The sequence below is a fragment of the Rhincodon typus genome, chromosome 26, assembly GCF_021869965.1.
Source record: "Rhincodon typus isolate 14 chromosome 26, sRhiTyp1.1, whole genome shotgun sequence".
NCBI classification, from domain to species: domain Eukaryota; kingdom Metazoa; phylum Chordata; class Chondrichthyes; order Orectolobiformes; family Rhincodontidae; genus Rhincodon; species Rhincodon typus.
In genome coordinates, this window is record NC_063357.1 from 11,863,649 (window position 1) to 11,890,867 (window position 27,219).

Here is a 27,219-nt window from a genome sequence, read left to right on the forward strand (position 1 = left end):
CTGCTCTTTGGGGCATCAAGAAATAGGAAGCAGGTTACTTCCCTAATCTTTTATACACAGCCAGGGTGTGTGGCACTGGGACAAATGCAGGAAGGGAAAATTTGAGAGTTAGGAAAAATAAATGCCACACAGATCTAAAACCATTCTGCGCATTGAATTAAGATGATATGTAGATTGTGGGGATTTAATTTTAATGTTTCTGTGCAGCAAGATGCATTATTGTCATTGCAACTGAAAATAGAAGCCTCACAACAGAGAACAGATTTTTTAAGAAGTATTACACACTAGCCTCTGTTGCACTGATACCAATTACAGAAGCAGGAGACATTGCAAACATTGTGTTCAGATAAATCAGGAACGGTTGCTAATCAAGTATTTATGTTGACACCAAAGCTGCCTCTTCCCCTATTTATCGTATGGTTTTAAATGATCATTGAAGGCCTTCCAAAAAGGGTAACTGGTCTCCAGCCATTCGTTCATTACTGGCGGATTGTCATGAATGGTTTTGATGATGGAGGGTAGGGGCGGGGAATTAAGCAGAGAGTTGTATGGTACACAGGGATGGTTTGGACTGGCCACACTACACATAGTTTGGGTGGAGTCTTGTGCTCCCAGACAATCTAATTCCAGCAGACAACCCAACAGTGATTGCAGAAGGTGCCTGATTAGCAGACCATCTGGAGGCTGGGTCACCTATCAGAGATGCAAGACAAAACTCAGACTAGCTTTGTGCCAGCTGCAAACTCCACAGCGCCAACTGAAGATTAGACACAAATAGAAAAAGAAGTCCTGTAGTTAAGTTGTACCTTTCAAAACCTTAGGACCTCCCAAAACACTTAAAAATGTACTTGAATGACACTAAAGATACTGGCATATTGGTAATGTTGCTAGACTAGCAATCAGAGCTGCAGATTAATGTCCTGGATACGTTGATTCAAATCCTTCCATGGCAGATGGAACAAAGAGCCAGTCTAATGGTGACTGTGTAACCCCTTCTGATTGTCATTTTAAAAAAACCCCATCTTGTTCACCAATGTCTATCAGGGAAGAAAATCTGCTGTCTTTAACTGGTCTGGCCTACATGAGACATGAGACAGCAGGCCCATAGTAATGTGGGTGACTATGAACTGCACCCCCACTCCGGCTAAATAGGGATGAACAATAAAATGTTGACCTGACCAGTGACACCCACATTCCGTGAACAAATAACCAAAAATTGGAGTCACTGTTGCAGTGTAGGAAATGTGGCATGCCAATTTGAGCACAGCAGGCTCCCACAACAGCAATGCGATTAGATAATCTGGTATCAATTCTAGGATAAATATTGGCCAGGACTTATGTCCATTTGCAAGGTCAGACCAATCTTGATTTAATCTCTCATTCAAACAACGGCACTTCTGATAATGCAGTGCTTCTTCAGTGCAAGTCTAGATTTGTTCTTGTACTCAAGTCCCCAGAGTGGATTAAACCTTCAGATTCAAAGTGCTACCAAGTGACGCTGGACAGAAAGTGAATGCAATTCAGCTGAAGTGATATTAAATTTGAAATAGTGTGGATTCAGAGAGTACAACCGAGTTAGTTGCTGAAGTGGACTGAAACAAAAGTTGTCCTGAAAATGTCATACCATTTAATGTACAAATTCCAAATTTTTCAGAGTGGTTTTGTGAGGACTCCTGGGCAAATGAAGGAAAACCTAAATCTGTCAGTTCCGCCCCTCGTGATCATTTTTCAGTGAATTCATTTAAGGGAGCATGTGTCTGCTTGTCTGATAATGACCAGATTGGACTTTTTTGTGAACACAAGCAGCATCATAGGAGCAGGAAGGCTGACGTTTCGGGCCTAGACCCTTCATCAGAAATGGGGGAGGGGAAGGGGGTTCTGAAATAAATAGGGAGAGAGGGGAAGGTGGATAGAAGATGGATAGAGGAGAGGATAGGTGGAGAGGAAACAGACAGGTCAAAGAGGCGGGGATGGAGCCAGTAAAGGTGAGTGTAGGTCGGGAGGTAGGGAGGAGATAGGTCCGTCCAGGGAGGACGGACAGGTCAAGGGGGCGGGATGAGGTTAGTAGGTAGGAAATGGGGGTGCAGCTTGAGGTGGGAGGAGGGGATAGGTGGGAGAAAGAACAGGTTAGGGAGGCAGGGACGAGCTGGACTGGTTTTGGGATGCGGTAGGGGGAGGGGAGATTTTGAAGCTTGTGAAATCCACATTGATACCATTGGGCTGCAGGGTTCTCAAGCGGAATATGAGTTGCTGTTCCTGCAACCTTCGGGTGTCATCGTTGTGGCACTGCAGGAGGCCCAGGATGGACATGTCATCTGAGGAATGGGAGGGGGAGTTGAAATGGTTCGCGACTGGGAGGTGCAGTTGTTTAGTGCGAACCGAGCGTAGGTGTTCTGCAAAGCGGTCCCCGAGTCTCCGCTTGGTTTCCCCGATGTAGAGGAGGCCACAACGGGTACAGCAGATGCAGTATACCACATTAGCAGATGTGCAGGTGAATTGGAAGTTCTGGAGGAGGTGGAGGGCGTGGGTGGTGTCACGGACGTAGGTAGGGAGTTCCTGGACCAAGGGGGAGAAAATGGAGTCCAGATAGTTGGAGATAAGTTCTTTGGGGCAGGAGCAGGCGGAGACAAGGGGTCGACAGGGCAGTCAGGTTTGTGGATTTTGGGAAGGAGACAGAAGCGGGCGGTGCGGGGTTGGGGAACGATGAGGTTGGAGACAGTTGGTGGGAGGTCACCTGAGGTGATGAGGTTGTGGATGCTTTGGGAGATGATGGTTTGGTGCTCGGGGGTGGGGTCATGATCAAGGGGGCGGTAGGAGGAGGTGTCGGAGAGTTGGCGTCTGGCCTCGGCGATGTAGAGGTCAGTGCGCCATACTACAACTGCACCTCCCTTGTCCGCGGGTTTTATGGTGAGGTTGGGATTGGAGCGGAGGGCTGCACGTTCTGCGGGGGAGAGGTTGGAGTGGGTGAGAGGGGTGGAGAGGTTGAGGCGATTGATGTCACGATGGCAGTTGGAGATGAAGAGGTCGAGGGAGGGTAGGAGGCCTTGGGGTGGTGTCCAGGAGGAGGGGGTGTGTTGGAGACGGGAGAAGGGGTCAGTAGAGGAAGGGGTTAGGTTCACAGTTGAAGAACTAAGCGTGGAGGCAGAGGCGGCGGAAAAACCGCTCAATGTCCAAATGTGACCGGTATTCGTTGATGTGTGGGTGGAAGGGGACAAAGGTGAGCCCTTTACTGAGGAGTGACCGTTCGTTCTCAGTAAGGGGGAGGTCTGGGGGGATGGTGAAGACTCGGCAGGGCTGGGTGTTGCTGTCTCCTCTGGAGCTGCTGGCTGTGGAGGCAGTGGGGGGAGCGACGTCGGCGTCGGCTGTGGGCGGAGTTGCGTCGGCATAAACTTATCTCCAACTATCTGGACTCCATTTTCTCCCCCTTGGTCCAGGAACTCCCTACCTATGTCCGTGACACCACCCACGCCCTCCACCTCCTCCAGAACTTCCAATTCCCCGGTCCCCAACACCTCATCTTTACCATGGACATCCAGTCCCTATACACCTGCATTCCCTGCACAGATGGACTAAAGGCCCTCTGCTTCTTCCTGTCCCGCAAGCCCGACCAGTCCCCCTCCACTGACAACCTCATCCGCTTAGCCGAACTCGTCCTCACCCTCAACAACTTCTCTTTCAATTCCTCCCACTTCCTACAGACAAAGGGGGTGGCCATGGGTACCCGCATGGGCCCAAGCTATGCCTGCCTCTTTGTAGGTTACGTGGAACAATCCCTCTTCCGTACCTACACCGGCCCTAAACCCCACCTCTTTCTCCGTTACATTGATGACTGTATCGGTGCCGCCTCGTGCTCCCACGAGGAGCTCAAACAGTTCATTCACTTCACCAACACCTTCCACCCCAACCTTAACTTCACCTGGACCATCTCTAACACCCCTCTCACCTTCCTGGACCTCTCTGTCTCCATCTCGGGCGACCAACTAGAAACCGATATCCATTTCAAGCCCACCGACTCCCACAGCTACCTAGAATACACCTCCTCCCACCCACCTTCCTGCAAAAATGCCATCCCCTATTCCCAATTCCTTTGCCTCCGCCGCTCTGCTCCCAGGATGAGGCATTCCACTCCCGTACAGGTCAGATGTCCTCGTTTATCAAAGACTGCAACTTCCCCCCATCAGTGGTCGAGAACGCCCTCCACCATGTCTCCCGCATTTCCTGCAACTCATCTCTCACACCCCGTCCCCGCAATAACAACCAAAAAAGAATCCCCCTTGTCGTCATGTACCACCCCACCAATCTCCGGATCCAACGCATCATCCTCCGACACTTCCGCCATCTGCAATCCGACCCCACCACCAAAGACATTTTTCCCTCCCCACCCTTATCTGCTTTCCGGAGGGACCACTCTCTCCGTGACTCCCTTGTTCACTCCACACTCCCCTCCAGCCCCACCACACCCGGCACTTTTCCCTGCATCCACAGGGAGTGCTACACCTGCCCCCAGACCTCCTCCCTCACCCCCATCCCAGGCCCCAAGAAGACTTTCCACTTCAAGCAGATGTTCACCTGCACATCTGCCAATGTGGTATACTGCATCCGCTGTACCCGTTGTGGCCTCCTCTACATCGGGGAAACCAAGCGGAGGCTTGGGGACCGCTTTGCAGAACACCTACGCTCGGTTCACATTAAACAACTGCACCTCCCAGTCGCGAACCATTTCAACTCCCCCTCCCATTCCTCAGACGACATGTCCATCCTGGGCCTCCTGCAGTGCCACAACGATGCCACCCAAAGGTTGCAGGAACAGCAACTCATATTCCGCTTGAGAACCCTGCAGCCCAATGGTATCAATGTGGATTTCACAAGCTTCAAAATCTCCCCTCCCTCTACCACATCCCAAAACCAGCCCAGCTCGTCCCCGCCTCCCTAACCTGTTCTTCCTCCCACCTATCCCCTCCTCCCACCTCAAGCTGCACCCCCATTTCCTACCTACTAACCTCATCCCGCCCCCTTGACCTGTCTGTCCTCCCTGGACTGACCTACCTCCCGACCTACCTCCCCACCTACACTCACCTTTACTGGCTCCATCCCCGCCTCTTTGACCTGTCTGTTTCCTCTCCACCTATCTTCTCCTCTATCCATCTTCTATCCGCCTCCCCCTCTCTCCCTATTTATTTCAGAACTCCCTTCCCCTCCCCCATTTCTGATGAAGGGTCTAGGCCCGAAATGTCAGCTTTCCTGCTCCTCTGATGCTGCTTGGCCTGCTGTTTTCATCCAGTTCTACACCTTGTTATCTCAGATTCTCCAGCATCTGCAGTTCCTACTATCTCTGGACTTTTCTGTGATCTCCTAACAGCCCGCAGCTACTCAAATGATTAAATTCACAAGTGACCACTAAGCGAGAGATTGCAGAATGCTGCATGTAGTTTATCAGAACTAAAGAACACTCCAAATAAGCATCTTGCAATTAAATAACTCCCTCTGCCTTAGTACATTATGCTTCATCTGCCATTATTTTTCTTTAAGTTATTTTGGATTTCTCACAGAAATGAGCTCAATTTCTAGTCAGACATGTTTCAACTTAATTTGTTTTCAACGGGAATCCAGTGACTCACTATTCTCAAAATGTTCTCCTATCTGCAATTTGTTTATTTGATCTGTTTTATAACCCTCCTCCACATCCAGCACCGCATCCTCTGTGAGTACATCTATAACATACTGACAGGAACTCCTCAACATTTTCACCATAAGATGTCAGTCTTATCCCAAAATAGCAACAACTTATTGTTTGAGTTCTCTTTGTTGAGTTAAAACAAAGAGAAGTTCCACAGGCACTGACAATTACCTAATCAGTCTGCCCTCGATCATCAGCAAAATGATGGAAGATGTCACTGACAATGCTGTCAAGAGGCACTTAGTCAGCAAGAACCCGCTTATGGATGCTCAGTTTGGGTTCCGCCAGGGCCACTCTGCTCCTGATCTCATCACAGCTGAATCCACGAAGTGAGGTGAAAGCGACTGTTCTTGACGTTAAGGCTACATTTGATTGGGTGTGGCATCAAGGCACCCTCGCAAAACTAGAGTCAATGGGAATCAGGGGGAAAACTCTCTGTTAGTTGCTGTCATACCCAGCACAAAAGGAAGATAGTTGAAGCGGGATATCTCTGCAGGAGTTCCTCAGGGTAGTGTCCTTGGCCTGATCATCTTCAACAACTTCATTTGCCCTCCATCTGTTCAGAAGTGGGGATGTTTCCTGATGATTGCATAAAGTTCAGCGCCATTGGTGACTCCTCAGATACTGAAGCAGTTCATGTTGAAATGCAGCAAGACCTGGACAATATCTGGGCTTGATTTGAAAAGTCCCAAGTAACAAACATGCCACACAAGAGCCAGGACATGACCATCCCCAACAAGACAGGATCCAACCATTGCCTCTTGGCCTTACCATTGGGGAATGTTTCCAACATCAACATCCTGGGGGTTACCATTGACCAGAAAGGAAACTGAACCAGCCATATCAATACTGTGGCTATAAGAGCTGGTTGGAGGCTAGGAATCCTGCAGCAAGTAACAGAGGCTTCTCCAAAGCCTGTCTATCATCTCCAAGGCACAGGTCAGGAGGGTGATGGAATTCTCCCTACTTGTCTGGATGAGTGCAGCTCTAACACCACTCAAGAATCTTGACACCATCCAGGACAAAGCAGTCCAACTGATTGGCACCCCATCAACTGCCTTTATATATTCACTCTCTCCAGCTTTGATGCACAGTGGCACCAATTGTGTGTCAACTATAAGATACACTGCCATAACTCACCAAGTCTCTTTTGAGAGCACCTTCCAAACCTATGACCGCGACTATGATCACCAAGAAGAACACCGAGATACATGGAAACACCACTACCTACAGATTTCCCTTCAAGCCACTCACCATCCTGACTTGAAACTATATCACTTGGTTCTTTCACCGTCACTGGGTCAAAATTCTGAACTCCCTTTCTTTGGTGTATTTACTCCCCATGGAATGCACCTCCTCAAGGGCAGATAGGGAATTGCTAATATGCTCATTTCATGTGAAAGAATAAAAAAAAAATAAATGTCAAGACATGGAAGAACAAATTTTCAGGAAGGATGACCAAAAGAGTTTTAAAGCGGGTCTATTTTAAGCAGAAGGGGTTTTCTATAGTGTGTGGCTGAGATAAATGTTGGGTGCAGGAAAGAGGATGCACAAAGGTCAAAACCACAGCAATGCACCATCTAGGTGCTGCAGGGGGTTATGAGGAAAATGTGAGGTGAAATCATGAAGGGATTTTAAGTTTAAGGCTTTGGATGGTTAGCAAGGTCATGGTGAGCTGGGTTAATGTTGGATAGGGTCTAGGAGGAAGGATTTTGGACGGGCTGATGCTAATGGACAAGAGACTCACCAGGCACCACTGGAATGTGCAAGTCAGAAGTGAAAAATGTATGGGCTAACATTCCATGATGGATTGGTGGAGCCACGATGGAGTGGAAATGGAAGTGGCCTGCCTCCGTGATGAAGAGAATAAGGCTTCCTTCCTCTCCATGCGTGACAATTAATCCATTGGCAGTGGTGGCTGGGGTGAGCAAACCAGAAGAGAGGTTGGCAAGGTAGGCACCCTGTGGGCACACTAGGCAGGACAGCGAGTAGGTGACAGTTATAGGACAGCTTGGGTTAGGGTTAGGAGACTAGTTGGTAGCTTCAATGGGCATACTGGAGCATCCCAAGAGAGGAACTGAAGTACCTGTGTAGGGGGATCTGTTGAGAATATGAGCAGTGTTTGCAGTTGTAGTGACAGGTCACTGTTGGGAATGAAGGGTGAACTGGAAAGGTGGTTGATAGGAAGAGGAGCAGTGGAGAAGAGAAAAGACCAGGAGAGCAAAACATAAATGACTTTTGTCTGGTAAAAGCAGCCAAATGAGTATAAAAACTCTGAAGCCCATAAATCTATTGATAGACCAATCTCCTCCCACTCCACCCTTGTCTGGGCATTGGAGGGAGTGAGCCTTAGAGACAAATACATAACTTCAATCACAAAACCTGTTTTGCATAATCATGAAACCAAAATATACCAGTCCTTCCTCACTCCATTCTTAACAAACATATTTGAGAATAAAAACTCCCAAATACAGTAATCATAGATCTAAACTAAAATATAAATTAGAAATATAAGAAAATTAAATGTGCTTGAGCTGATCGGCACACATACAGAGAATATTGCTCAATGTAACGCTCAGGAAATAACGCGAAATTGAAGCAGGCGTAGGGAGCAGGGCTAGATGTTAAAGCGGCCTGTGAGAAAAATATAGAGAGGGTCACTAATTCTTAGTAAGCACCAATAACTTCATCATAGGGGTACATCATTGAAAGCACAGGCTCCAACTCTGCCCCAACACACTGAGATTATGTTCTGGCTCTATGTCCTTTGTTTAAACACAGATTTTCCACTCATTCATTAGTGACAAAACTGAGATTTTAGCCCAGTAATCCTTGACATATTGTCCAACACAACAGGAAGGGCCTGATTTTGAATCTTGCATTCTTATTTTCAGAAATACACAGGGTATGGGGTGGGGGGTGGGGGGGGGTGTATCTTTCTAATCTCTTGCAACCTCACGATACTCCATGATATCAGAGCTTCCCTCAGTTCTGGCCTCTCTTACATCCCCAAATGTCATTCCCATCACTGGTGGCCGTGCCTTTAGCTAGCTGCATGCCAGGCTCTGGTAAACCTTTTCTATACCTCACTACCACTCTTTCCTTAAAGTATCTCCTTAAAAGCATCCCCCTTTGATCAAGCTTTTGGTCACATGTCGTAATATCACCTTGCAAAAACTTTTTATAATGCTCCCATGAAGTGCCTTGTAGCATTTCACTATATTAAAGGTGCTACATGAATGGAAGTTGTTGTTATTTAATGCATGCAACCCAGTATCTCCTTGTGGTCCTCACTAGTTGGCTAAGAAGACAGCAGCAATATGGAATGCAACATGCCATCACAAGGTATTACTTGTGATTCAGAATGCTCTGATTCTCCTCAGCTGCATTCCTGCACTGTTCAGTACAGATTGGGTTTCAGTCAATAGCTTACTGGCAGCTGACCTAATGCTTTAAGTTCCTCTCAAACCTCATTGTACCTTCAGAAGTCAGTGACTTTGAAAATCTCGTGCGCTCACTTACTGGAGAGAGAGAGAGAGACAGAGAGAGAGAGAGAGGCTCCAGACTGAGCTCAGCAGGTTCTGTCATTCCTCCAGCAGCTACATTGGAAAACTATTACTCACAGAGATGGCAGCAGGTTACAAAAGACTCTTTTGCTTCCAGGACATGAGACAATTGTCCTCAGATGGTTGGTGAAAGTCATGTGTGTTACTGTGCATTACAAGTCACTTCTCAGGTTTCTAGTCTAGTCTAATGGGGGAGAATTGTGATATTGTCTGTCTCCACTTCCAATTACTAAGGTTCGGCTCCATGATGGATCATACCACATATTCCGAGCAATTTCCAGTCCCCTTCCGAGTCTGAAACAATTGGGACCAAGTAGAAATTCGAAAAGCCGGCAACCTTTCGAACGTGGATGAGGAAACAAGGGTGTGCTTAGGAATGGCTGCCCTTTCTCCCTACCCCCAGGGGTCAAATTTCCTTCTCAAGCCTCAGTAAATAGTCACACAATTGTTAGAGCACTGCAAGAGGTTGTTCAGCCCATCATGTCAGTACTGGCTTTCTGAATGAACAACTTCCTCCTCATCTCCTCCAGCCCCATAACCAGAAAAGGAAGATGGTACAGGGTTAACATTCCAATTCTCTCTTGGGTACCTCAGTGGAACCTGCCTCCTCCACATTCTCAGCAACACATTCCAAATCTTAACCACACATTGTGCGACAATATTATGGCTTTACAATGTCCTGAGTTCTTTTTATGAAGAAAGCTTGAGAGAGAGATGCCGAGAGGTCTACCCAGAGCTATTACAGTTAGCAGTTTGAGATGTCTTAGGTGTTTTTTTTTAAAAGTTGGAACAATAGAAGCAGCCTGAATGGGTGGGGCAAGCTCCTACAGAACCAGGATTTTTAGTTTTCATTTTCAGTAGCAATAGTTGCTGCAATCTTGAAGCTGGGTTTGGAAGCTGCAGCACATCTCTCCCTGCTACACTCTCTCGCAGAGTTTTCTCTCAATGTTTTTCCCCCTGGACTGGAGAACTGCCTGAAGACAATCTATTTTTCTGAACTTGCCTTTGTCAAGGGTGTGTTTATCGGATGTTACTGTATTGGAACAGTTACTGTCTACTAGTTAAATAATCTATTATTCTGTTAAGTTTTCCAAGAGAGTTAAGTTATTCCAATTTCTTCTTTGTTTTGTTGCATTTTAACTATACTATATGAATAATGTGTGTTTTGCTTCAAATCTGGTAGTTTGACCAATCGAATTGCATCTGGAATGCAACGTCTGACACGTGCCTTTTAAACAAGAAAAAGTTACGGTCTCGGTTATCTTCTTAACATATTTTGAGGGGGGCTAGTTTGGTCCATAACAATTGCTTCTTTTGCCAATTATCTTAATTCTTTGCCTCTCTTGATCATTCCATCAGTGGGAACAGTTTCTCTAGAACCACTCTATCTAGGCCTCCCGAAATTTTGAACATCTCTATCAGACCTCTTCTCAACTTTCTCTCCTTCAAGCAGAACAGTCCCCACTTCTATCTATCCACATTACTAAGTTAAATTAATTGCTGAAATAATTAAAGGATTAGACAAAGAAATTTTAACAAGCATGAAAGACCATGTACAAAGTACAAAATTCACTCAAAGACAAGAGAAACTTGTATTTATGGAGAAACTCAGCAGGTCTGGCATCATCTGTGGGAAGAAAGCAGAGTTAACATTTTAAGTCGATGACCCTGTTCTCATGTAGAGTCGCTGGACTTGAAATGTTAACTCTGCTTTCTTGCCACAGATGATGCCAGACCTGCTGAGTTTCTCCCGCAATTTTTTTTTTATTTCAGACTGCCAGCATCCACAGTTCTTTGTTTAATTTAGTGCATTTATGCAACACTTCCACAACCTAAAGAGCTTTAATTCTGAATTATCTATGAAATGCAGTATTTGTTTAATATGTTGCAGCAGGTAATTTGTGTACAGCAAGCTCCCACTACATGTGGACAGGACTGACGGCTCTACTTCAAAATTTATCATGGGATGTTTTACAGCTACTTAGCAAGGAAGGTACCAGTGAAGTGGTAATATCAGTAAACTAGAAAATCCAGAACCACAGGCTGTTTTGTGGAACAACAAGGCGTAAAGCTGGATGAACACAGCAGGCCAAGCAGCATCATAGGAGCAGGAAGGCTGACGTTTCGGGCCTAGACCCTTCTTCAGAAAATGTGGACATGGGTTTGAATCACATCCGATTTTTTTAGAAAAGCTAGCCTACTGGTGACCATGTAACCACTACAGATTATTGTAAAAACCCATCTGGTTCACCAGTGTTCTTTTGGGAAGGAAATCTGTCATCCTTACCTGGTCTGACCTTCAGATCAACAACAATGTGATTGACTCTTCTTTCTAAGCAATCAGAAATGGGCAATAAATGCTGACCTAGCCAGCAACACTCATTTCTCATGGATGAGTAACAAAAAAGGAAGACAGGGCCCCGATCGATAAGACGGTACAATACCCTGACGTTACTGCACTGAAGTTTCAATCTGGTCTTTATGCGCAAGTTTCAGGGTTGGGTTCTGACTCGGAGATGAGATTGCTACAATGGACCCATGGCTCAGGTGAGGAGTCCGATTTTGAAATAGTATTGAATCTCCTCGTCTGATCTAATGGCCAGCAATGAAGTTTGCTTTGGTTTTGACAGAAACACACAATGCTGCTATGCCCTTCACACTTGTCAACATAACATTGGCTCTTATTTATTAACCTTGTGCCTCAATTGACATTCTCACATCTAAAAGGGAGTGCAGGTGTCTTTGGATTAGCACTGTCAGCATTAAGATATTTTTGGACCTTTGAGCCACAGTGTGGGACTGGGCGAGTCTCAAGAAGGTCTACTCCAGCATTGTTCATCAAGTGTAATAGAGACATGACTCAGATGGATTTGGAGTCTATATGAGCAGCACTGTTCAAGTGATAATGGCAAAGGGCTCAACTATCCAAAAAGGTTTGATTTGGTGAGTCTTCCTGTGTTAACACTGTCACAATAATGGTTGCATTACGAACAGGATTGGAGGAACAATTAAATGCTGACTGACTGATTATGGGTAGAATACTAAGCCTGTGCTACTCTTTAGCTGGATCAGAGTTAATCTGTGCCCTACTGTTCCATAATCTCAGATTCCCTTAACCAACAAAAGCTGATCGACCTCAGTCTTGAAATGACCAATTGTCCTCAGACAATTATGGACAGAATTATGGACAGAATTCCAGATTTCCTCTGTACATTGCGTGTGGAAAAATGGTTTCGGATTCTTCTCCCAAATTTTGACGTTATGTCCCCTTGTTCTTCATTTCCCTCCCTTTGCATCAATAGAACTTTCAAAATATATTTACGCTGCCGAATCCTCTGAACACATTTAGTATCATGTGTTTGCCACGTACAGTAATATATTAAATAGACCAAAAACATTTTGTCATTCCTTAGCAAGTGCATATTTTTGATGAGCAACTATTCCATTGGTATTTCACATTGGGTTTCGGAGTACTTTAAGGTTGGCTGATTAAATTTTGACTAAGCATAGCAGAAGGCTAAAGCTACTTAGGCAATAGGAATGAGTCAAAATACTTTTTTCTAAAATAAACAGTGGCCGTTCTCACCTGATTTCAGACGTTAATCCTTAAATCAAAGCCTCATTTACAAGAAAAACTTGCATTTATATGGCACCTAGGGATGTTCCAAGAACTTTGTAGCTGATCACAATCCCACAATCCATTTGTTGACAGAAACTCAGAATCATAAGAGTCATACAACACTGAAACAGACCCTTCGGTCCAACCAGTCCATGCCGAAATGTGATATGTCCTATTTGGTGACCTCAGTATTTGGTGACCTTTTGAAATCCATACACTTCTCGTTCTTACAGTGTATGTTTCCGAATGTCTGGTTAGAAATTGATTATCATAGATTCTGGATGAGAAACAGGAATAAAAATGAATAATTTTGTTGCCTACGTCCAGAATGTCAAGGTGCCTGAAGTGAGATGGATTACTCGAATACAGGACCCTCTGAGTATTTCAGTAGTTCAGGCACAGCAGGTGACAGCACCTCACCTAACGTAAGGAAACGAAGCCCAAGTTCCAATTCCATACCAGCCCCACTGGGTCAAATGAAGCACACACAGAGTCTATTTGTTACCCACTTTGTAGCTAACACTGACAGTGCAGTGTTCCCTCAGTATCACACTGGCAACAATGTGGATTGTGTGGTCAAGTATCTGGAGTGGGATTTAATCTCATAACCTTCTGATTTAAAGGGAATTCGCTTTTGGATGAGATCTTAAACTGAGTCCCTGTCTATCCCCCAGATCAACATGAAAATATCCCTAGCACTTTCTGAAGAAGAGGAAGTGGTGGATGCAGGTATAGTTACAACATTTCAAAGACATTGGCATGGTGGCTCAGTGGTTAGCACTGCTGCCTCACAGCACCAGGGACCCGGGTTTGATTCCACCCTCGGGCAACTGTCTGTGTGGAGTTTGCACATTCTCCCCACGTCTGCTTGGGTTTCCTCTAGGTGCTCTGGTTTCATCCCACAATCCAAAGATGTGCAGGCTAGGTGGATTCGCCATGCTAAATTGCCCATACTGTGGAGGTGGGTTATAGGGGGATGGGTCAGTGTGAACTTGTTGGGCTGAAGGGCCTGTTTCCATACTGTAGGGATTCTATGAAGAGACCAAGGTCAAATAACCAAGAGGAGGTCCAGGGAGCCTTGGGAAAGGAAGATTGACACATATTAGACAAGTGTATTGTGTCAGGCCTCAACTAGAGAAATAGTAAGTATCAGTTTTTATTATGCAATAAAGCTTCTATCTGTTTGCATTCTAAATCAGTGATCGTCTTTTTTGCCAATAGCGTTATTCCTTGACAAGAATTTCCTTACCCTAGCACAGCACTAGGTACAGATCTTACAAACAGGCCATTCTGATACTGTAGGATTTTAAGAAAAACACATGTTAAAGGGACATTTCCACTTTAAAATATGTACACTGGACATAAGCTTGATCAAGATGGAGGCCACAGCAGACCATGTCTGTTACACTGGGCTATTTCAAAACTTATTGAAGTGTGTTACCTCAGTCTTAAGTTAGAAAGTGGAGACATTTGCAATTTACTCTGGGCAGCACTTTGGGCTTCCGAGGTGCAAACAGCTCTCCCCGTTCCCAACAAACACCGAAATCGGAGCCATTCAAGTTGAAAGGATAAAGGATCCGGAAAGCTGATGCCTCAGCTAAAATGTAACAGATGAGTTTAGCTTCAGGTCATGGGTTAATCAGACCCACACGGTTTGAAAAACGAGTCAGCGGTCTGGGACAAACACTGCTGCCGGTTGAAATTATACGTAAATGGATTGTTTAGCCCAACTGGTGCGCACTGCCTCAAAAAGGCTGCTCTGAGAACCACCCTCAGAGGGGTTTTTAAATTGAGGGAGGACAAGAGAAAGGCTGAATACTGCTCTGTTGAAGGAAAGTTAAGTAGTATGAAACTGCCAAAACCACAGCACTGGTGAAGAGCAAGGAGACTCCTTTCTGTCCCAGAGTCTGCTGACTGGCTGAGTCCACCGGTGCAAGAAAACAACAATTCACCTACAGAAGTCATCACATCTGCTGGATCCAACATCAATTGTTAACTTCTTCACTACAGCAATAAGGGACTCAAGCAATGGACCCTAACAGAGACTTCCTTCTCAAATGTTTTTTTTTTAAAATCATGGCTGTCTTTGTTTTAATCTTAGTCGGTCTTTTTTAGTTAATAACTTTATTAGGAACCTTCAGCAGTAGCTTGTAATAAACTAAGCTTTAACCCGTTCAATAAAAAGCTTGACTTCTGATCCATTTTCATTTGAATTGTACAAATTAAAAATAATGCAGGTAAGCAAATAGCATTAACTCACTGAAATGAAGCAAAGAACAGTGGGTGTTGGAGATCTAAAACAAAAATCAAAATTGCTGGAGAAACTCAGCAGGCCTGGCAGCGTCTGTAGGAAGAAAGCAAAATATGAATTCAGTTCACTGGCCACAATGTGGATACATGGGTGGTCCTGACACCAAGGGGTACCTGGGATTTAGGTGGAGACACCTGGTCTGTAGGCTTACTGCTTTGTTCTGTCAGAGACTGTACATCCACTATCTATTCCCCAGCGGATAGTGATGGAGAGCAGTTTACAATATGCACCTTTATAGGTACGTGCACATCACAACACAAATACACCGAACAAGATTCCTTCAGATATTTTATGTGCAACACGAACAGGAGGTGTCCACTACAGACACTGCTGGATCGTGCTTTATACTTTCCTGGTCTGCCATATGCGTTGTGACTTGGTTCCCCCTTTTGCCATTGCCATTCGCTTCCTTTCCATCTACAAGTAACTGATCCATGTCTCAGCCTCGACTATCCGCAGTATCAAAGATGGAGCAACCATAAACTGCCTGATCCCTCCTTGCTGTTTGCGGGCAAGATCACTTATCCCTGAGCAAAATGTACTTCAGGTCGAGCTCAAGTCTAGAGTCATACATCACGGAAACAGACCCAACCAGTCCATGCCAAACATAGTCCCAAACTAAATTAGTCCCATTTGCATACGCTTGGTCCATATCCCTCCAAACATTTCTTATTCTTATCGAAATCTCTTTTCAATGTTGTAACTGGACCCACGTATATCACTTCCTCTGGAAGTTCATTCCACTCACAAACCACTCTCTGTGTAAAAAAAAAATGCCTTCTCGTCTTTTTTTAAATCTTTCTCCTCCCACCTTAAAAATATGCCCCCCATCTTGAAATCCCCCACCCTAGGGTAGGGTAAAGATACCTGCCATCCACCTTATCTATACCCCTCATTATTTTATAAATTTCTATAAGATCACCCCTCAACCTCCTTCGCTCCAGTGAAAAATGTCCCAGCCTTTCCAGCCTCTTCTTATAACTCAAACCCTCCACTCTGGCAACATCCTGGTAAATCTCTTCTGAACCCTCTCCAGCTTAATAATATCCTCCTTCCTATAACAGGTGGACCAGAACTGCACACAGTACTCCAGAAGAGGCCTCACCAACGTCCTGTACAACCTCAACATAATGTCCTAATTCCTGTGCTCGAAGGTCCGGGAAATGAAGGCTAATGTGTTAAATGCCTTATTAACCACCCTGTCTACCTGTGATGTAAATTTCAAAGAATTATGTATCTGAACGCCCGGGTCTCTATTCTACAATACTACCCACAGGCTTCCTTTCAATTGTATAAGTCTTTCCTTTGTTTGTTTTACCAAAATGCACAGCAGATTTACCTCCAGCAGTTACTGGTGACCCACTACAAAGGAAGCTGAGCGATCAATGCAGTTGACTAATAGCTGCCCAAACAGACAGACAGTCTCCTTGTCCCCTGCCCTCTAATGATACAGTTTCAATGGGGATGAAGTGTCAGCATGCTGGATGAGATCATTATAAAAATAAAACTTTCTGTGCAGCTACAGATGTGTTTATTGCAAGGCCAGATCAGATTGACAATTTTTAAGGTAGACACAGTGCTCATTGGGTGACATTCAAAGCCTGTGTAAAATTGTTCACTTCGAGATGAGGGAACCAGTGAGAGCAGTCTTCACCATTTTCATGGTCAATCAGATCTAAGTGTACGATGCTACTTTGGATCAAACACAGCGCAATGTTAAATCTGCCTCAGAATGTAGCAGAAATGCGGGAACTAGAAATCAAAATGGTAAATGCTGGAAATGTGAAATGAGTCAGTGGTTAGAGACATGCTGCTTAATGTTTTAAATGGGGAGCCTATATTAAAACAGTGCTATGGAACTCTTAGGCTTGCAAGTCACTGCTTCTATGAATTAAGTATAATTGAGGTTTTTTTTTTTAAAACTTGGACAATTCATGTCAAATGTCCTGCAGGAAAGGATATCTGCTGTACTTACCTGGTCTGGCCCACACGTGACTCCAGACGTACAGCAATGTGACTGACTCTTAACTTCTCTCTGCAATGGTCTCGCAAGCCACTCAATTCAAGAACAATAAAGGATGGATGACAAATGCCAGTCCAGCCAGTGACAACCACATTTTATGACAGAATAATTAAAAAACATAACCGGTCAGACAGCATCTGAAAAGTGATGGGACGATGTGACTAATGAAGGTCATTCAGCCTGTCTGAGTGCCTGCATCCAACCCAGTATTACACAGATATACCAGAATGATGCTTAAACCCCAAGGGTTAAATTATAAGAGATTATGCAAACTTCTAGTGAAAGGTCACTGACCTGAAACATTATTGCTGTTTAACACTTGGTGGATGCTGAGACTAATTTAACGCATATTCCTTTTCTTGTAATAAACTAGGGTTTTTAGAACCAGAAATTTAGATAACCAACAAGTAATCTTCTCAAAACATTCATTATATTAACTGTTGTTTCCACTGGCTGAGGATCTTCTCTTCAGGTAAAGCTCAGATTTCTTTTTACACGTAAGGAGCAACCGAAGTTTAAAATAACCTTTCCAAACAGTAATCAATACTGAATTAACCATGAGTTTTAAATCTGAGACTGATCCATTTTTATTAATGGGAGGTATTAAGGGATTTGGGGAAAGGCTAATGCATGCAATAAGGTCCCAGATCAGATAGGATCTCATCAAACGGTGAGGCAGATTCACAATTAAATAGCAGCCTCTTGTCCTTTTGTTCCATTCACAATGGCCCTAGCAATTCCCTCCTCCCATCTCCATTGTAGCACCCAATTGGCTCATAAAACGACTCTAGGATCTCTGCAAGAGTTGTTCCATAAGTAGATGAGTCAAGTGTGTAAGGAAACATTTGTTACCCAGCCTCAGTCCAAAACTTGCCTTCTATGGGTTCCCCTTGTCCTACTTCTGCAATTTAAAAATCAGTCTCTTACATTTCTTTTGGCAACCTCCAAACCATCCCTGAGATCAGTTCTTGTCCAGGCTGAAAATGCCAAATTTCGCCAGAGAGTTCACATCATCTTTGCGACATTTCACTTTAATGATTCACTGATTATTTTGGCACTTACATGTGGCCCATTCCTCCTCAAACCAAACCTCTGGCACAGTCAGCATAAGTTAAAGGGAGTTGATGGCCTAGTGATATTATCGCTTAGACTATTACTCCAGAGACACAGGTAATGTTCTGGGGACTGGGGTTCAAATTCTGTCATGGAATTGAGTTCAATAAATATCTGGAATTAGGAATCTAATGATGACCATGGAACCATCTGGTTTACTAATGCCCTTTAGGGAAGGAAACTGCCGTCATTACCTGGTCTGGCCTGCATGTCGCTCCAGACCACAGCAATGTGGTTGACTTTCTAGGCAATTAAGGCTGAGTAATAAATACTGGCCTGGATAGTGACTAACTGAAGTTAGAAACTAGAAAGGTGAGTGCAGTTATTAGCAAGCTTGGTGTATTAGAATTCTGTGGAACTGAAAGGATTCAGCAATTTTACTGTGATAGCTGTGTGCAGGTGACTGTGTCTGTTATAGTGCAGTGGGTTAGCTTAGTGATAGACCCTGTGAGAAATTGGGAAAAACAATTAATGCTTCCTCCTTCAATTACAGCGAACAGCTCCCCCTCGCACTGAACAGATGACTGAATAGTACAGCATAGAGGGCATAAAAGTGCATCATATTGTAAGTCATCTTTGCCCGAACAATATCATGCTAATGTGACTCAAAGTCTAGATTTATATATTCAGCAGTTTATAAACTTCACCACTCTGCAAACAAGGGCAGCAGGCCTATGGGAATCCCAGTGAATTCTCCTCCATGCCACACACTGTCCTAACTTGAAACCACATCACCTGTCCTCTTGTTGGTGAATCAAAACCCTAGAGCTCCTTTACCATTAGCACAATAGGTGTACCAACACCACACAGACTATAGCAGCTCAACAAGGTGACTCAACACTACCAGCTGAATGACAATTAAGAATAGGCAATAAATACAGGCCATGACAGCAATGCCAACATCTGCTGAGCAAAAAGGAGAGATTTAGAGATCTAGATATAATAGACATTTATATCGCGTTCTGTAGAACTAAACACGTTCCAACTAGCTGCATGCTAGATGAACATTGCTGAAAGTTAAGCCTGCAGTCCTGAAGTCAGAACCAAAAATAGAAATTGCTGGAAAAGCTCAGCAGGTCTGGCAGCCAGCACTCTGGATGCAGGCAATTACTTCTTGGTTTCAATGCTAACCTCCCTCTCCCTTCCACCCCACAACCGACCTTCAGAACACCCAGCTTCACCTGGACTACTCATGAACAATGTCACGGGAGATCATAAGACCATAAGACATAGGAGCAGAAATTAGGCCATTCGGCCCATTGAGTCAGCTCCACCATTCTATTGTGGCTGATAAGTTTTTCAACCCCATTCTTCTGCTTTCTCCCCATAAACTTTGATCCCCTCAACAGTCAAGAATCTATCTACCTCAGTCTTAAATATACTCAATGATCTGGCCTCCACAGCCTTCTGAAGCAACGATTTCCACAGATTCACCACTCTCTGGCTGAAGAAGTTTCTCCTTATCTCCGTTGTCAAAGGTCTTCCCTTTACTCTAAGGCTGTGCCCTTGGCTCCTAGTCTCTCCTACCAATGGAAACATCTTCCCAACACCCACTCTACCCAGGCCTTTCAGTATTCTGTAAGTTTCAATTAGATCTCCCGTTATCCTTCTAAAATCCATTGAGTATTGACCCAGAGTCCTCAAATGTGTGAAGTGATTCATTTTGGAAGGTCAAATTTGAATGCGGAATACAGGGTTAATGGCAGGATTCTTGGCAGTGTGGAGGAACAGAGGGATCTTGGGGTCCACACTCATAGATCCTTCAAAGTTGCTACTCAAGAAGATAGGCTTGTAAAGAAGGCGTGTGGTGTGTTGGCTTTCATTGGCAGGGGGATTGAGTTTAAGAGCTGCAAGGTTAGACCACACTTGGAATATTGTGTTCAGTTCTGGTCGCCTCATTATAGGAAGGATGTGGAAGCTTTAGACAGGATCCAGAGGAGATTTACCAGGATGCTGCCTGGATTGGAGGGCAGGTCTTATGAGGAAAGGTTGAGGGAGCTAGGGCTTTTTTCATTGGAGCGAAAAAGGATAAGAGGTGACTTGATAGAGGTGTACAAGATGATGAAAGGCATAGATAGAATGGATAGCCAGAGACTTTTTCCCAGGGCAGAAATGACTATTACGAGGGGGCATAATTTTAAGGTGATTGGAAGAAGGTACAGGGGAGATGTCAGAGGTGGGCTCTTTACACAGAGAGTGGTGGGTGTGTGGAATGCGCTGTCGGCAGTGGTAGTGGAGTCAGATACATTAGAGACTTTTAAGCGACTCTTGGATAGGCACATGGAGGATAGTAAAATGTAGGGTATGCAGGGTAGTTTGATTTTAGTAGGATAATAGGGTGGCACATCATGGGCCGAAGGGCCTGTACTGTGCTGTACTGTTCTATCCTCTATAATGTTCCTTATATGTTAAGCTTTTCATGCCTGGGATCACTCTTGGGAACCTGCTCTGGACCAACTCCAGAGCCAGTACATCCATCCTGAGGTATGGGGCCCAAAACTGCTCACAATTTTCCAAGGAGACACGAGCGACTGGAGCAACTCTGTTCTTGGTCACGACAAGGAAAGACAAAACAATGGTGCAATCTTGCACCTTTGCCACCCTGTTTCAGTTGGGCGTCTCGCAAAAACAAAGGCATGATTGCCCATGCCGTGCCACCGCCCCCCCATGCCTCCTTCCAGGTTGAGCATGACGACAGAGACTCACCGGTGCAGCGTTTCTGCAGTTGCAGGATCTCCATGTGTAGCCCATGCAGTAGTTCCATGTGTTCACCCTTTAAGAAGGCAATGTTTCGCTGAACGCTCTGCAGCTGCCGCTCCAGAGACGAAGTCTCCATGGTGACCGGGTAAACAGTCTGAGCCCGGAGGGAAAGCACAGGTTAATGATCAGGAGAGACAATGATGTGAAGCATAGTCAACATGTTCAGAGATCTTTAAGGACACTGCAATAAATCCTCGGCTTTGTACCTGAATGAGCTGCTACTTTCAATCCACTGATCTCCTATGCAGTGCCCTTGCTGTTCCTCTGCAACAAACAACATTTCACAAGAGAACCATTCTTTTCACTTTCAAATGAAGCTGTGAATTTAATAATGCTTAATTTATTATACATTACTATTCTGCACTAAACAGATTACACATGTGTCTGTGTATAAAATATCACTTGGAAAAGCGCTCCGGTTGTAAAATTAGAAATTATGGATTTTGGCATTTCTAAACTGGGATGCAGACATCACTGGCAAGGTCAGCATTTGTTGCCCATCCCTATTTGCATCAGTTGAGTAACTTCTGAGCCTGTGTCCAAGAGCCAAGACATTGCCGAGAGTTTGGAATCATGTAGGCCAGGCTGGGTAGGAGTGGCAATTTTCAGCCCCAAAGGACATTTATGAAACAAATGAGTTTTTGCAACAAATTGACAGTTTTCATGGTCACCATTACTTGGACTAGCTTTCATTTTTTTTTCCTTCTTATATCAGGAAGCGTTATCGCACACAACCCAACGGTTTGCCCACCACCAAATCACCCTGACCTTTTTATTTGTTTTTAACTATTAATCACCACGGGTAGAACTAGCTTTCAATTCCACTTATTTACTAATTGATTAATTATAATTAATTCATAGCATTTAAATCCTACCAGCTACCATGTGGGATTTGAACCCATGTCCCCAAAAACATTAGCCAAGGCCTCTGGGTTACTAGTCCAGTGATAGTACCACCATTTCTCCGCATCTCTGACCAAACACGTGGTAGAGGACTTCAAGGCCCAGTCATAGTTAGGAACTGAAGGGGCGAATAGGGAATCATATGTCATCGGCTGTTGTGTTGCCTCCTTCTGCTCTGTGATGGGATGTAGGTGCAAAAGGGCTATCCTTGTGCAAACTGTCAGTAACCAACTGAGATAACTATGGGCCCAGAGAAGGAGGCCAATTGGATTTCCCCAGTCAGGCTCCAGGTTGCCCCAGGTGACCATGGACGCTCCAGCTCAGGGCAGAAACAAAGACTTTCAACTCCTCCATGCTGCTCAAGAGCTGGAGGACAGCCTGGGGTGGCTGCAAAGACCATTTTATATGTCAAGTCTCACATACTCTCACAGGGCATCCTGATACTGCTTTTGTAAGATTTCTGATTGGACCTCCACCTTGGATAGTCTGTCCACCCCCCATCACTAATTGGCTGGCGAGCCTGCATTCTGGCGATTCAATGGCTAAGCCACAAAACATAAGTCACCTGCCATTGAGCTTGAGGGCAGGATCCTGAAAGCCACAGGCAAAATCCTGCGTGTGCACTCTGAATTGTAGTGTTCCTTAAATTCAAGAAGGGAAGCACACCTTTATAAATGTTCTAAAGAAGTATCACTGGACCAGAAACAGTAACTCTACTTTCTCTTATTCTCAGATGCTGCCAGACCTGCTGAGTTTCTCCAACAATTTTGCTTTGTTTCTGATTTCCTGCATTTGTAGTTGTTTGGTTTTTTTTAAAGTTCCTTCATAAATGTTGTTTATTTCATGTGAACCACAAAACATAAATGGCCTTGCAGAAACAACAATGCAGAAATAAGAAACCCTTGTGGCAATTGTAAAATTATTAATTCTGGCAGACATTATTTATCTTCACCTCACTCTGGTAAAATACAATGAAGAAAGATTTGGCGCATTTGATCTTGTAAGCTCTGCCTATTGCCTTCTGCTTGGCTTCTTGGTTTGGTGGGTCCCAGTAAGGACCTCCTCAGGTCTTATTCATCCAGTTCTAAGCACATTCCCACCTAAAAGACACCCTCCAATGCTAACTGACCTGCTGTGGCTTTGCATTTTTCTTATCTGAATAGGAGTGGGCCATTCAGCCCCACTCAGCTTCTACCATTCAATTAGATCCTGGCCAATCTCTACTTTGAATCCACCTACTCAGCTCGATCCCACATCTTTAAATACTGTTACCTAGCAAAAACCTATCAAACTCAGTTTTGAATTTTTCAATTGACCCCCCAGCCAATTATTTAAAAGAGGGGTTGGGTTGGGAGTGGGGAAGGGGTGATTCTCAATTCTAATCCTATCTGTATGAAGAAATGTGTCCTGAATTTACCCTGGCTCTAACAAAAGGCTAATGACCCCACATTCTTTCTTTCTACACCATCAACTCCTCTGACAATCTCAGACACCTCAGTAAATCACTATTAAACTCCTATTCTCCCTGGTGTATAAGTCTAGTGCATGAAACCCATCGTCGTAATTTAAGCTGTCGCATTAATTGGTTGTCAAGCCCCAAGTCAAACTCTCAATGAATATACAATAGAATCTCTATTGAAAAACGACTAATGATCCCTAATTCATCCTGCCCAAGTATTAACCCTTTCACACTTCAAACAGAAATCCCTCCTTCACTGTGTACAGCACTACTTTCTCAGCTGCAACCATCAATCCAATGGCCAATATTGTGGTTACGACTGTAATGCTGTGAAATCCTTCCAACCACCTTTCTCCAGGATTCTTCTTTTATTTTCAGTTAGTGTACCCAGCTCTGAGCTCCTGTATCAGGGAAATCATCCCAGGAATGTGTATCAAAATGTTCTCCCCTCTTGTCTCTCTCTGTATCAGGCTCCCATATGTTTTCATGAACATCCAGTCCCGTTACAAAGTGAACCTTACTGACCTACCTCCACCACAAGTGTGGCAGGTTATTCATCGCAGGGATAGTAGAAAGGGGGTTTTGGTACGAGGAGTTCAGTCTGACATTAATACACTAATGAGACAGTATCTATCACTTCTCTGTGATGGTTTTGCTTTTTTTTTCTTGCAGCCTGATGGCAAGATGAAGCCTGAGTAAGATGCTTCCTGAATTAAGTTGGGGTGCAATGGCCTAGTCGTATTATCACTAGACTATTAATCTAGATACTTGGCTAATGTTCTTGGGACCTGGGTTCAAATCCTGCCATGGCAGATGGTAGAATTTGAATTCAATAAACGTCTGGAATTAAAAGTCTAATGATGACCATAAATCAATTGTCCAAAACAAAAACCCATCTGGTTCACTAATGTCCTTTATGGAAGGAAATCTGCCATCCTTACCTGGTCTGGCATGCATGTGACTCCAAACCCACATGCAATGTGGTTAACACTTAGCCGCCTTCTGGGCAATAAATGTTAGCAAAGCCAGAGATGCCCACATCCTGTGAGTAAACAAAAGTTAACATTTCCCTCACATCAGCTCTCTCTATAAATATTAATTAGCAGCACAACAAGACCAAGTATATTTATAAAAGTGTGCCTCATTGGCTGGCATCTTTGACAGAGTTGGCACAGGCCCAGCTGTCTGAATGGGTTCCTCTTGTTCTGCATGATTCTCCGGGGGCATCTCCAAAACGGCTATACAAATGCAAAACGCTGCAGAGGCTACAATCAAAATACACCCCCAAAGGAGAAAATACTGAAATACTCAGCAATTCTGGTGACAACTGTGGAGAAAGATGAAACAGAGTTAGGGATTCAAGGTAACGACTGCGAATCTGGCCTGAAACGTTAACTCTATTTCTGCTTCCAAAGGTATTGCCAGACCTGCTGAACGTTTCCAGCAGTTTCTGATTTTTATCCAAGGTGCTATTCTCGTCCTTAGCTCATCAATCTGGGATGCACTTGCCAACAGGCATTGATGATGATCAGGAGAAACTGATTCAACAAAGGAATGGGGAAGGGAAATCTGCAAAGGTAAACTGTGGCATTGTAGATTACCATTTCAGTGGGGATCATTGAAACTGGAGGATCTTTTGGTCAACACGGGCCACATTTGCAGTTACCAACCCAGACAGGAAAGGGTATTAGAGTGTAAATTTCTGCCCTCACTGATTCTGGACAGAGTAAAATGTCTTTAGAATCACAGAATCAATATGCATGGAAACAGGTCATTTGGCCCATCAAGTCCACACTTACAGCCTGAAGGGCATCCCACCCAGACCTGTCCCCGTAACCCTGCATTTCCCATGGCTAACCCACCTAGCCTGCACATCCCTGTACATTTTAGGCAATTTAACATGGCCAATCCACCTAACCTGCACATCTTTGGACTTTAACTTCTAAACAGTTGACCCAATCGTTAAAGCAGAATATGGTATGAATATTTCAAAATAGGTTCACAAGTACGTAATCCTCTGGTGAGTGGATTGCTGGTGTACATTAATGTTACGAATCAGTGCTGCTAACAATGTTATTTCTCATTGAGCAATATGTGGATTTCTTCCTTTTTCCCAACTAACCTCATTAGAAAAAAGCTTTCTCGGTTAAAGTATTATCCCAGGTGGAATATTTTACTCGGTGTACTGGATTGAAAATGCTGTTACAATTGATTACTTGGAATAAGAATTGAAACATCAAGAACAGAACTGTGATGCCAGTAAAATGCATCTCAGCGAGTACAAATGGATGGAGTTCACAATTTGCAAAGAATTGATCATGAGAGGGCTTAGCCCCATAGTCACTGATGCTCAATGCAATGCTGTACTATCAGCAGAACATCTGACTGACAGATGATGAATAACAGGCAGTCAAGAATTACAAGGTGTTGCTATTCAATCAAGTGAGCCAAGTGTGGCAGTGCCACGTCCAGCAATCCAGGTAGAAAGATCAGGTGAGGCTGGTCCATTCCCCGGACAAAAACTGAAAGAACTGCAGATGCTGTAAATCAGAAATACGAACAGAAATTGCTGGGAAAGCTCAGCAGGTCTGGCAGCATCTGTGGAGAGAAATCAGAAATCTAAGGAAGGGTCACTCGACCCGAAACGTTAACTCTAGATTTCTCTCCTTAGATGCTGCCAGACCTGCTGAGCTTTTCCAGCAATTTTTTGTTTTTGTTTCAATTCACCAGATAGTGAGTGCTAAATTGAAATTTGGGTCAAGGATGCTTTTGCACACTCCTGCCGAGACTGCTTGCAGAGCTGACTGCTCCCATCATTGTTTTGCAAGTCCAGCAGGGAAGAAAATCAACAGCACTTTTGTTCTTCAACAAAGAAACGTTGTTGACCATGGGTTCCAACAAGCAGGAGCACGTGCTACACTCTGTATGGATCCACTCCAATTACTCAATGACCCTTTTCCCTGCCACCATGTATTCCCTAATTTCCTCTACTTGTGTGCTGACCTTGCATTCTGATACCACGCCCACATATGCATATGTGGTCCTTAACAGTGAATCTGTTCTTTTTTGATTAAAGCATAAAGCCAAACCAAACCCTTTCTCAGAGGAGAAAAAAAACCCTTCAATATTGGTAATGGATGTACTGGCCCTCCAGTTTTGAAGTATACAAAATGAGACAGACCAGTATCTGTTTGTCACTGGGATATTAACCAATGGATGTTAATCAGGACTAGTATCCCTGGTGCATTCTTATGCTCTCACCATCTGAAAGATACTGAGACCAACTGCAGTGTTTCCGTGGGAACAGTAAGAAAGGAACATTGTATTCAGTGCCTTGGACCTGCAAATGTGTCAAGGCTGGTCTGAACCTCATCTCTGTTTTCCTGCCTTCGCTGTCCTGGTTCACTTCAGAAATTGAACTACAAGTCTCTACGGACTACTTAAACACCACTTATCAACACTATCCATAATCACGTGGCCTGACTGCCATTTCACCTCCACACTTTGACATATACTGCTGTGGGACAGTGCAAATGATAACTTCTGGGGAAAAAAAAATGATCCCCACAGATTGCACAGTTCTAAACTGATAACAGGAATTGTCTCAAAAACATCTAACAGTTCTGATTTAAGAAATATGGATGTCATTTTGTTCTAGAAATAGTAGGAACTGCAGATGCTGGAGAATCTGAGATAACAAGGTGTAGAGCTGGATGAACACAGCAGGCCAAGCAGCATCAGAGCAGCAGGAAAGCTGACGTTTCGGGCCTAGACCCTTCTTCAGAAAG

At 44.3% G+C, this 27,219-nt stretch overlaps 1 protein-coding gene across 2 annotated transcripts in view; it reads right to left on the reverse strand.

Moving 5' to 3' along the window:
- Window positions 1–27,219, reverse strand: part of ccdc92ba (coiled-coil domain containing 92Ba) — an 81,589-nt gene that overhangs the window by 44,715 nt on the left and 9,655 nt on the right. Inside the window, exons 2-3 of one of the 2 annotated variants that reach the window (XM_048612787.1) lie at window positions 21,276–21,333; window positions 21,016–21,163 (exon numbers count right to left, since the gene is read on the reverse strand). In XM_048612787.1, the coding sequence (XP_048468744.1) occupies window positions 21,016–21,145 (130 nt within the window). In that variant the 5' untranslated portion in view covers window positions 21,146–21,163; window positions 21,276–21,333. The remainder of the gene's footprint in view (window positions 1–21,015; window positions 21,164–21,275; window positions 21,334–27,219) is intronic. The other variant, XM_048612786.1, reaches the window with a different exon arrangement.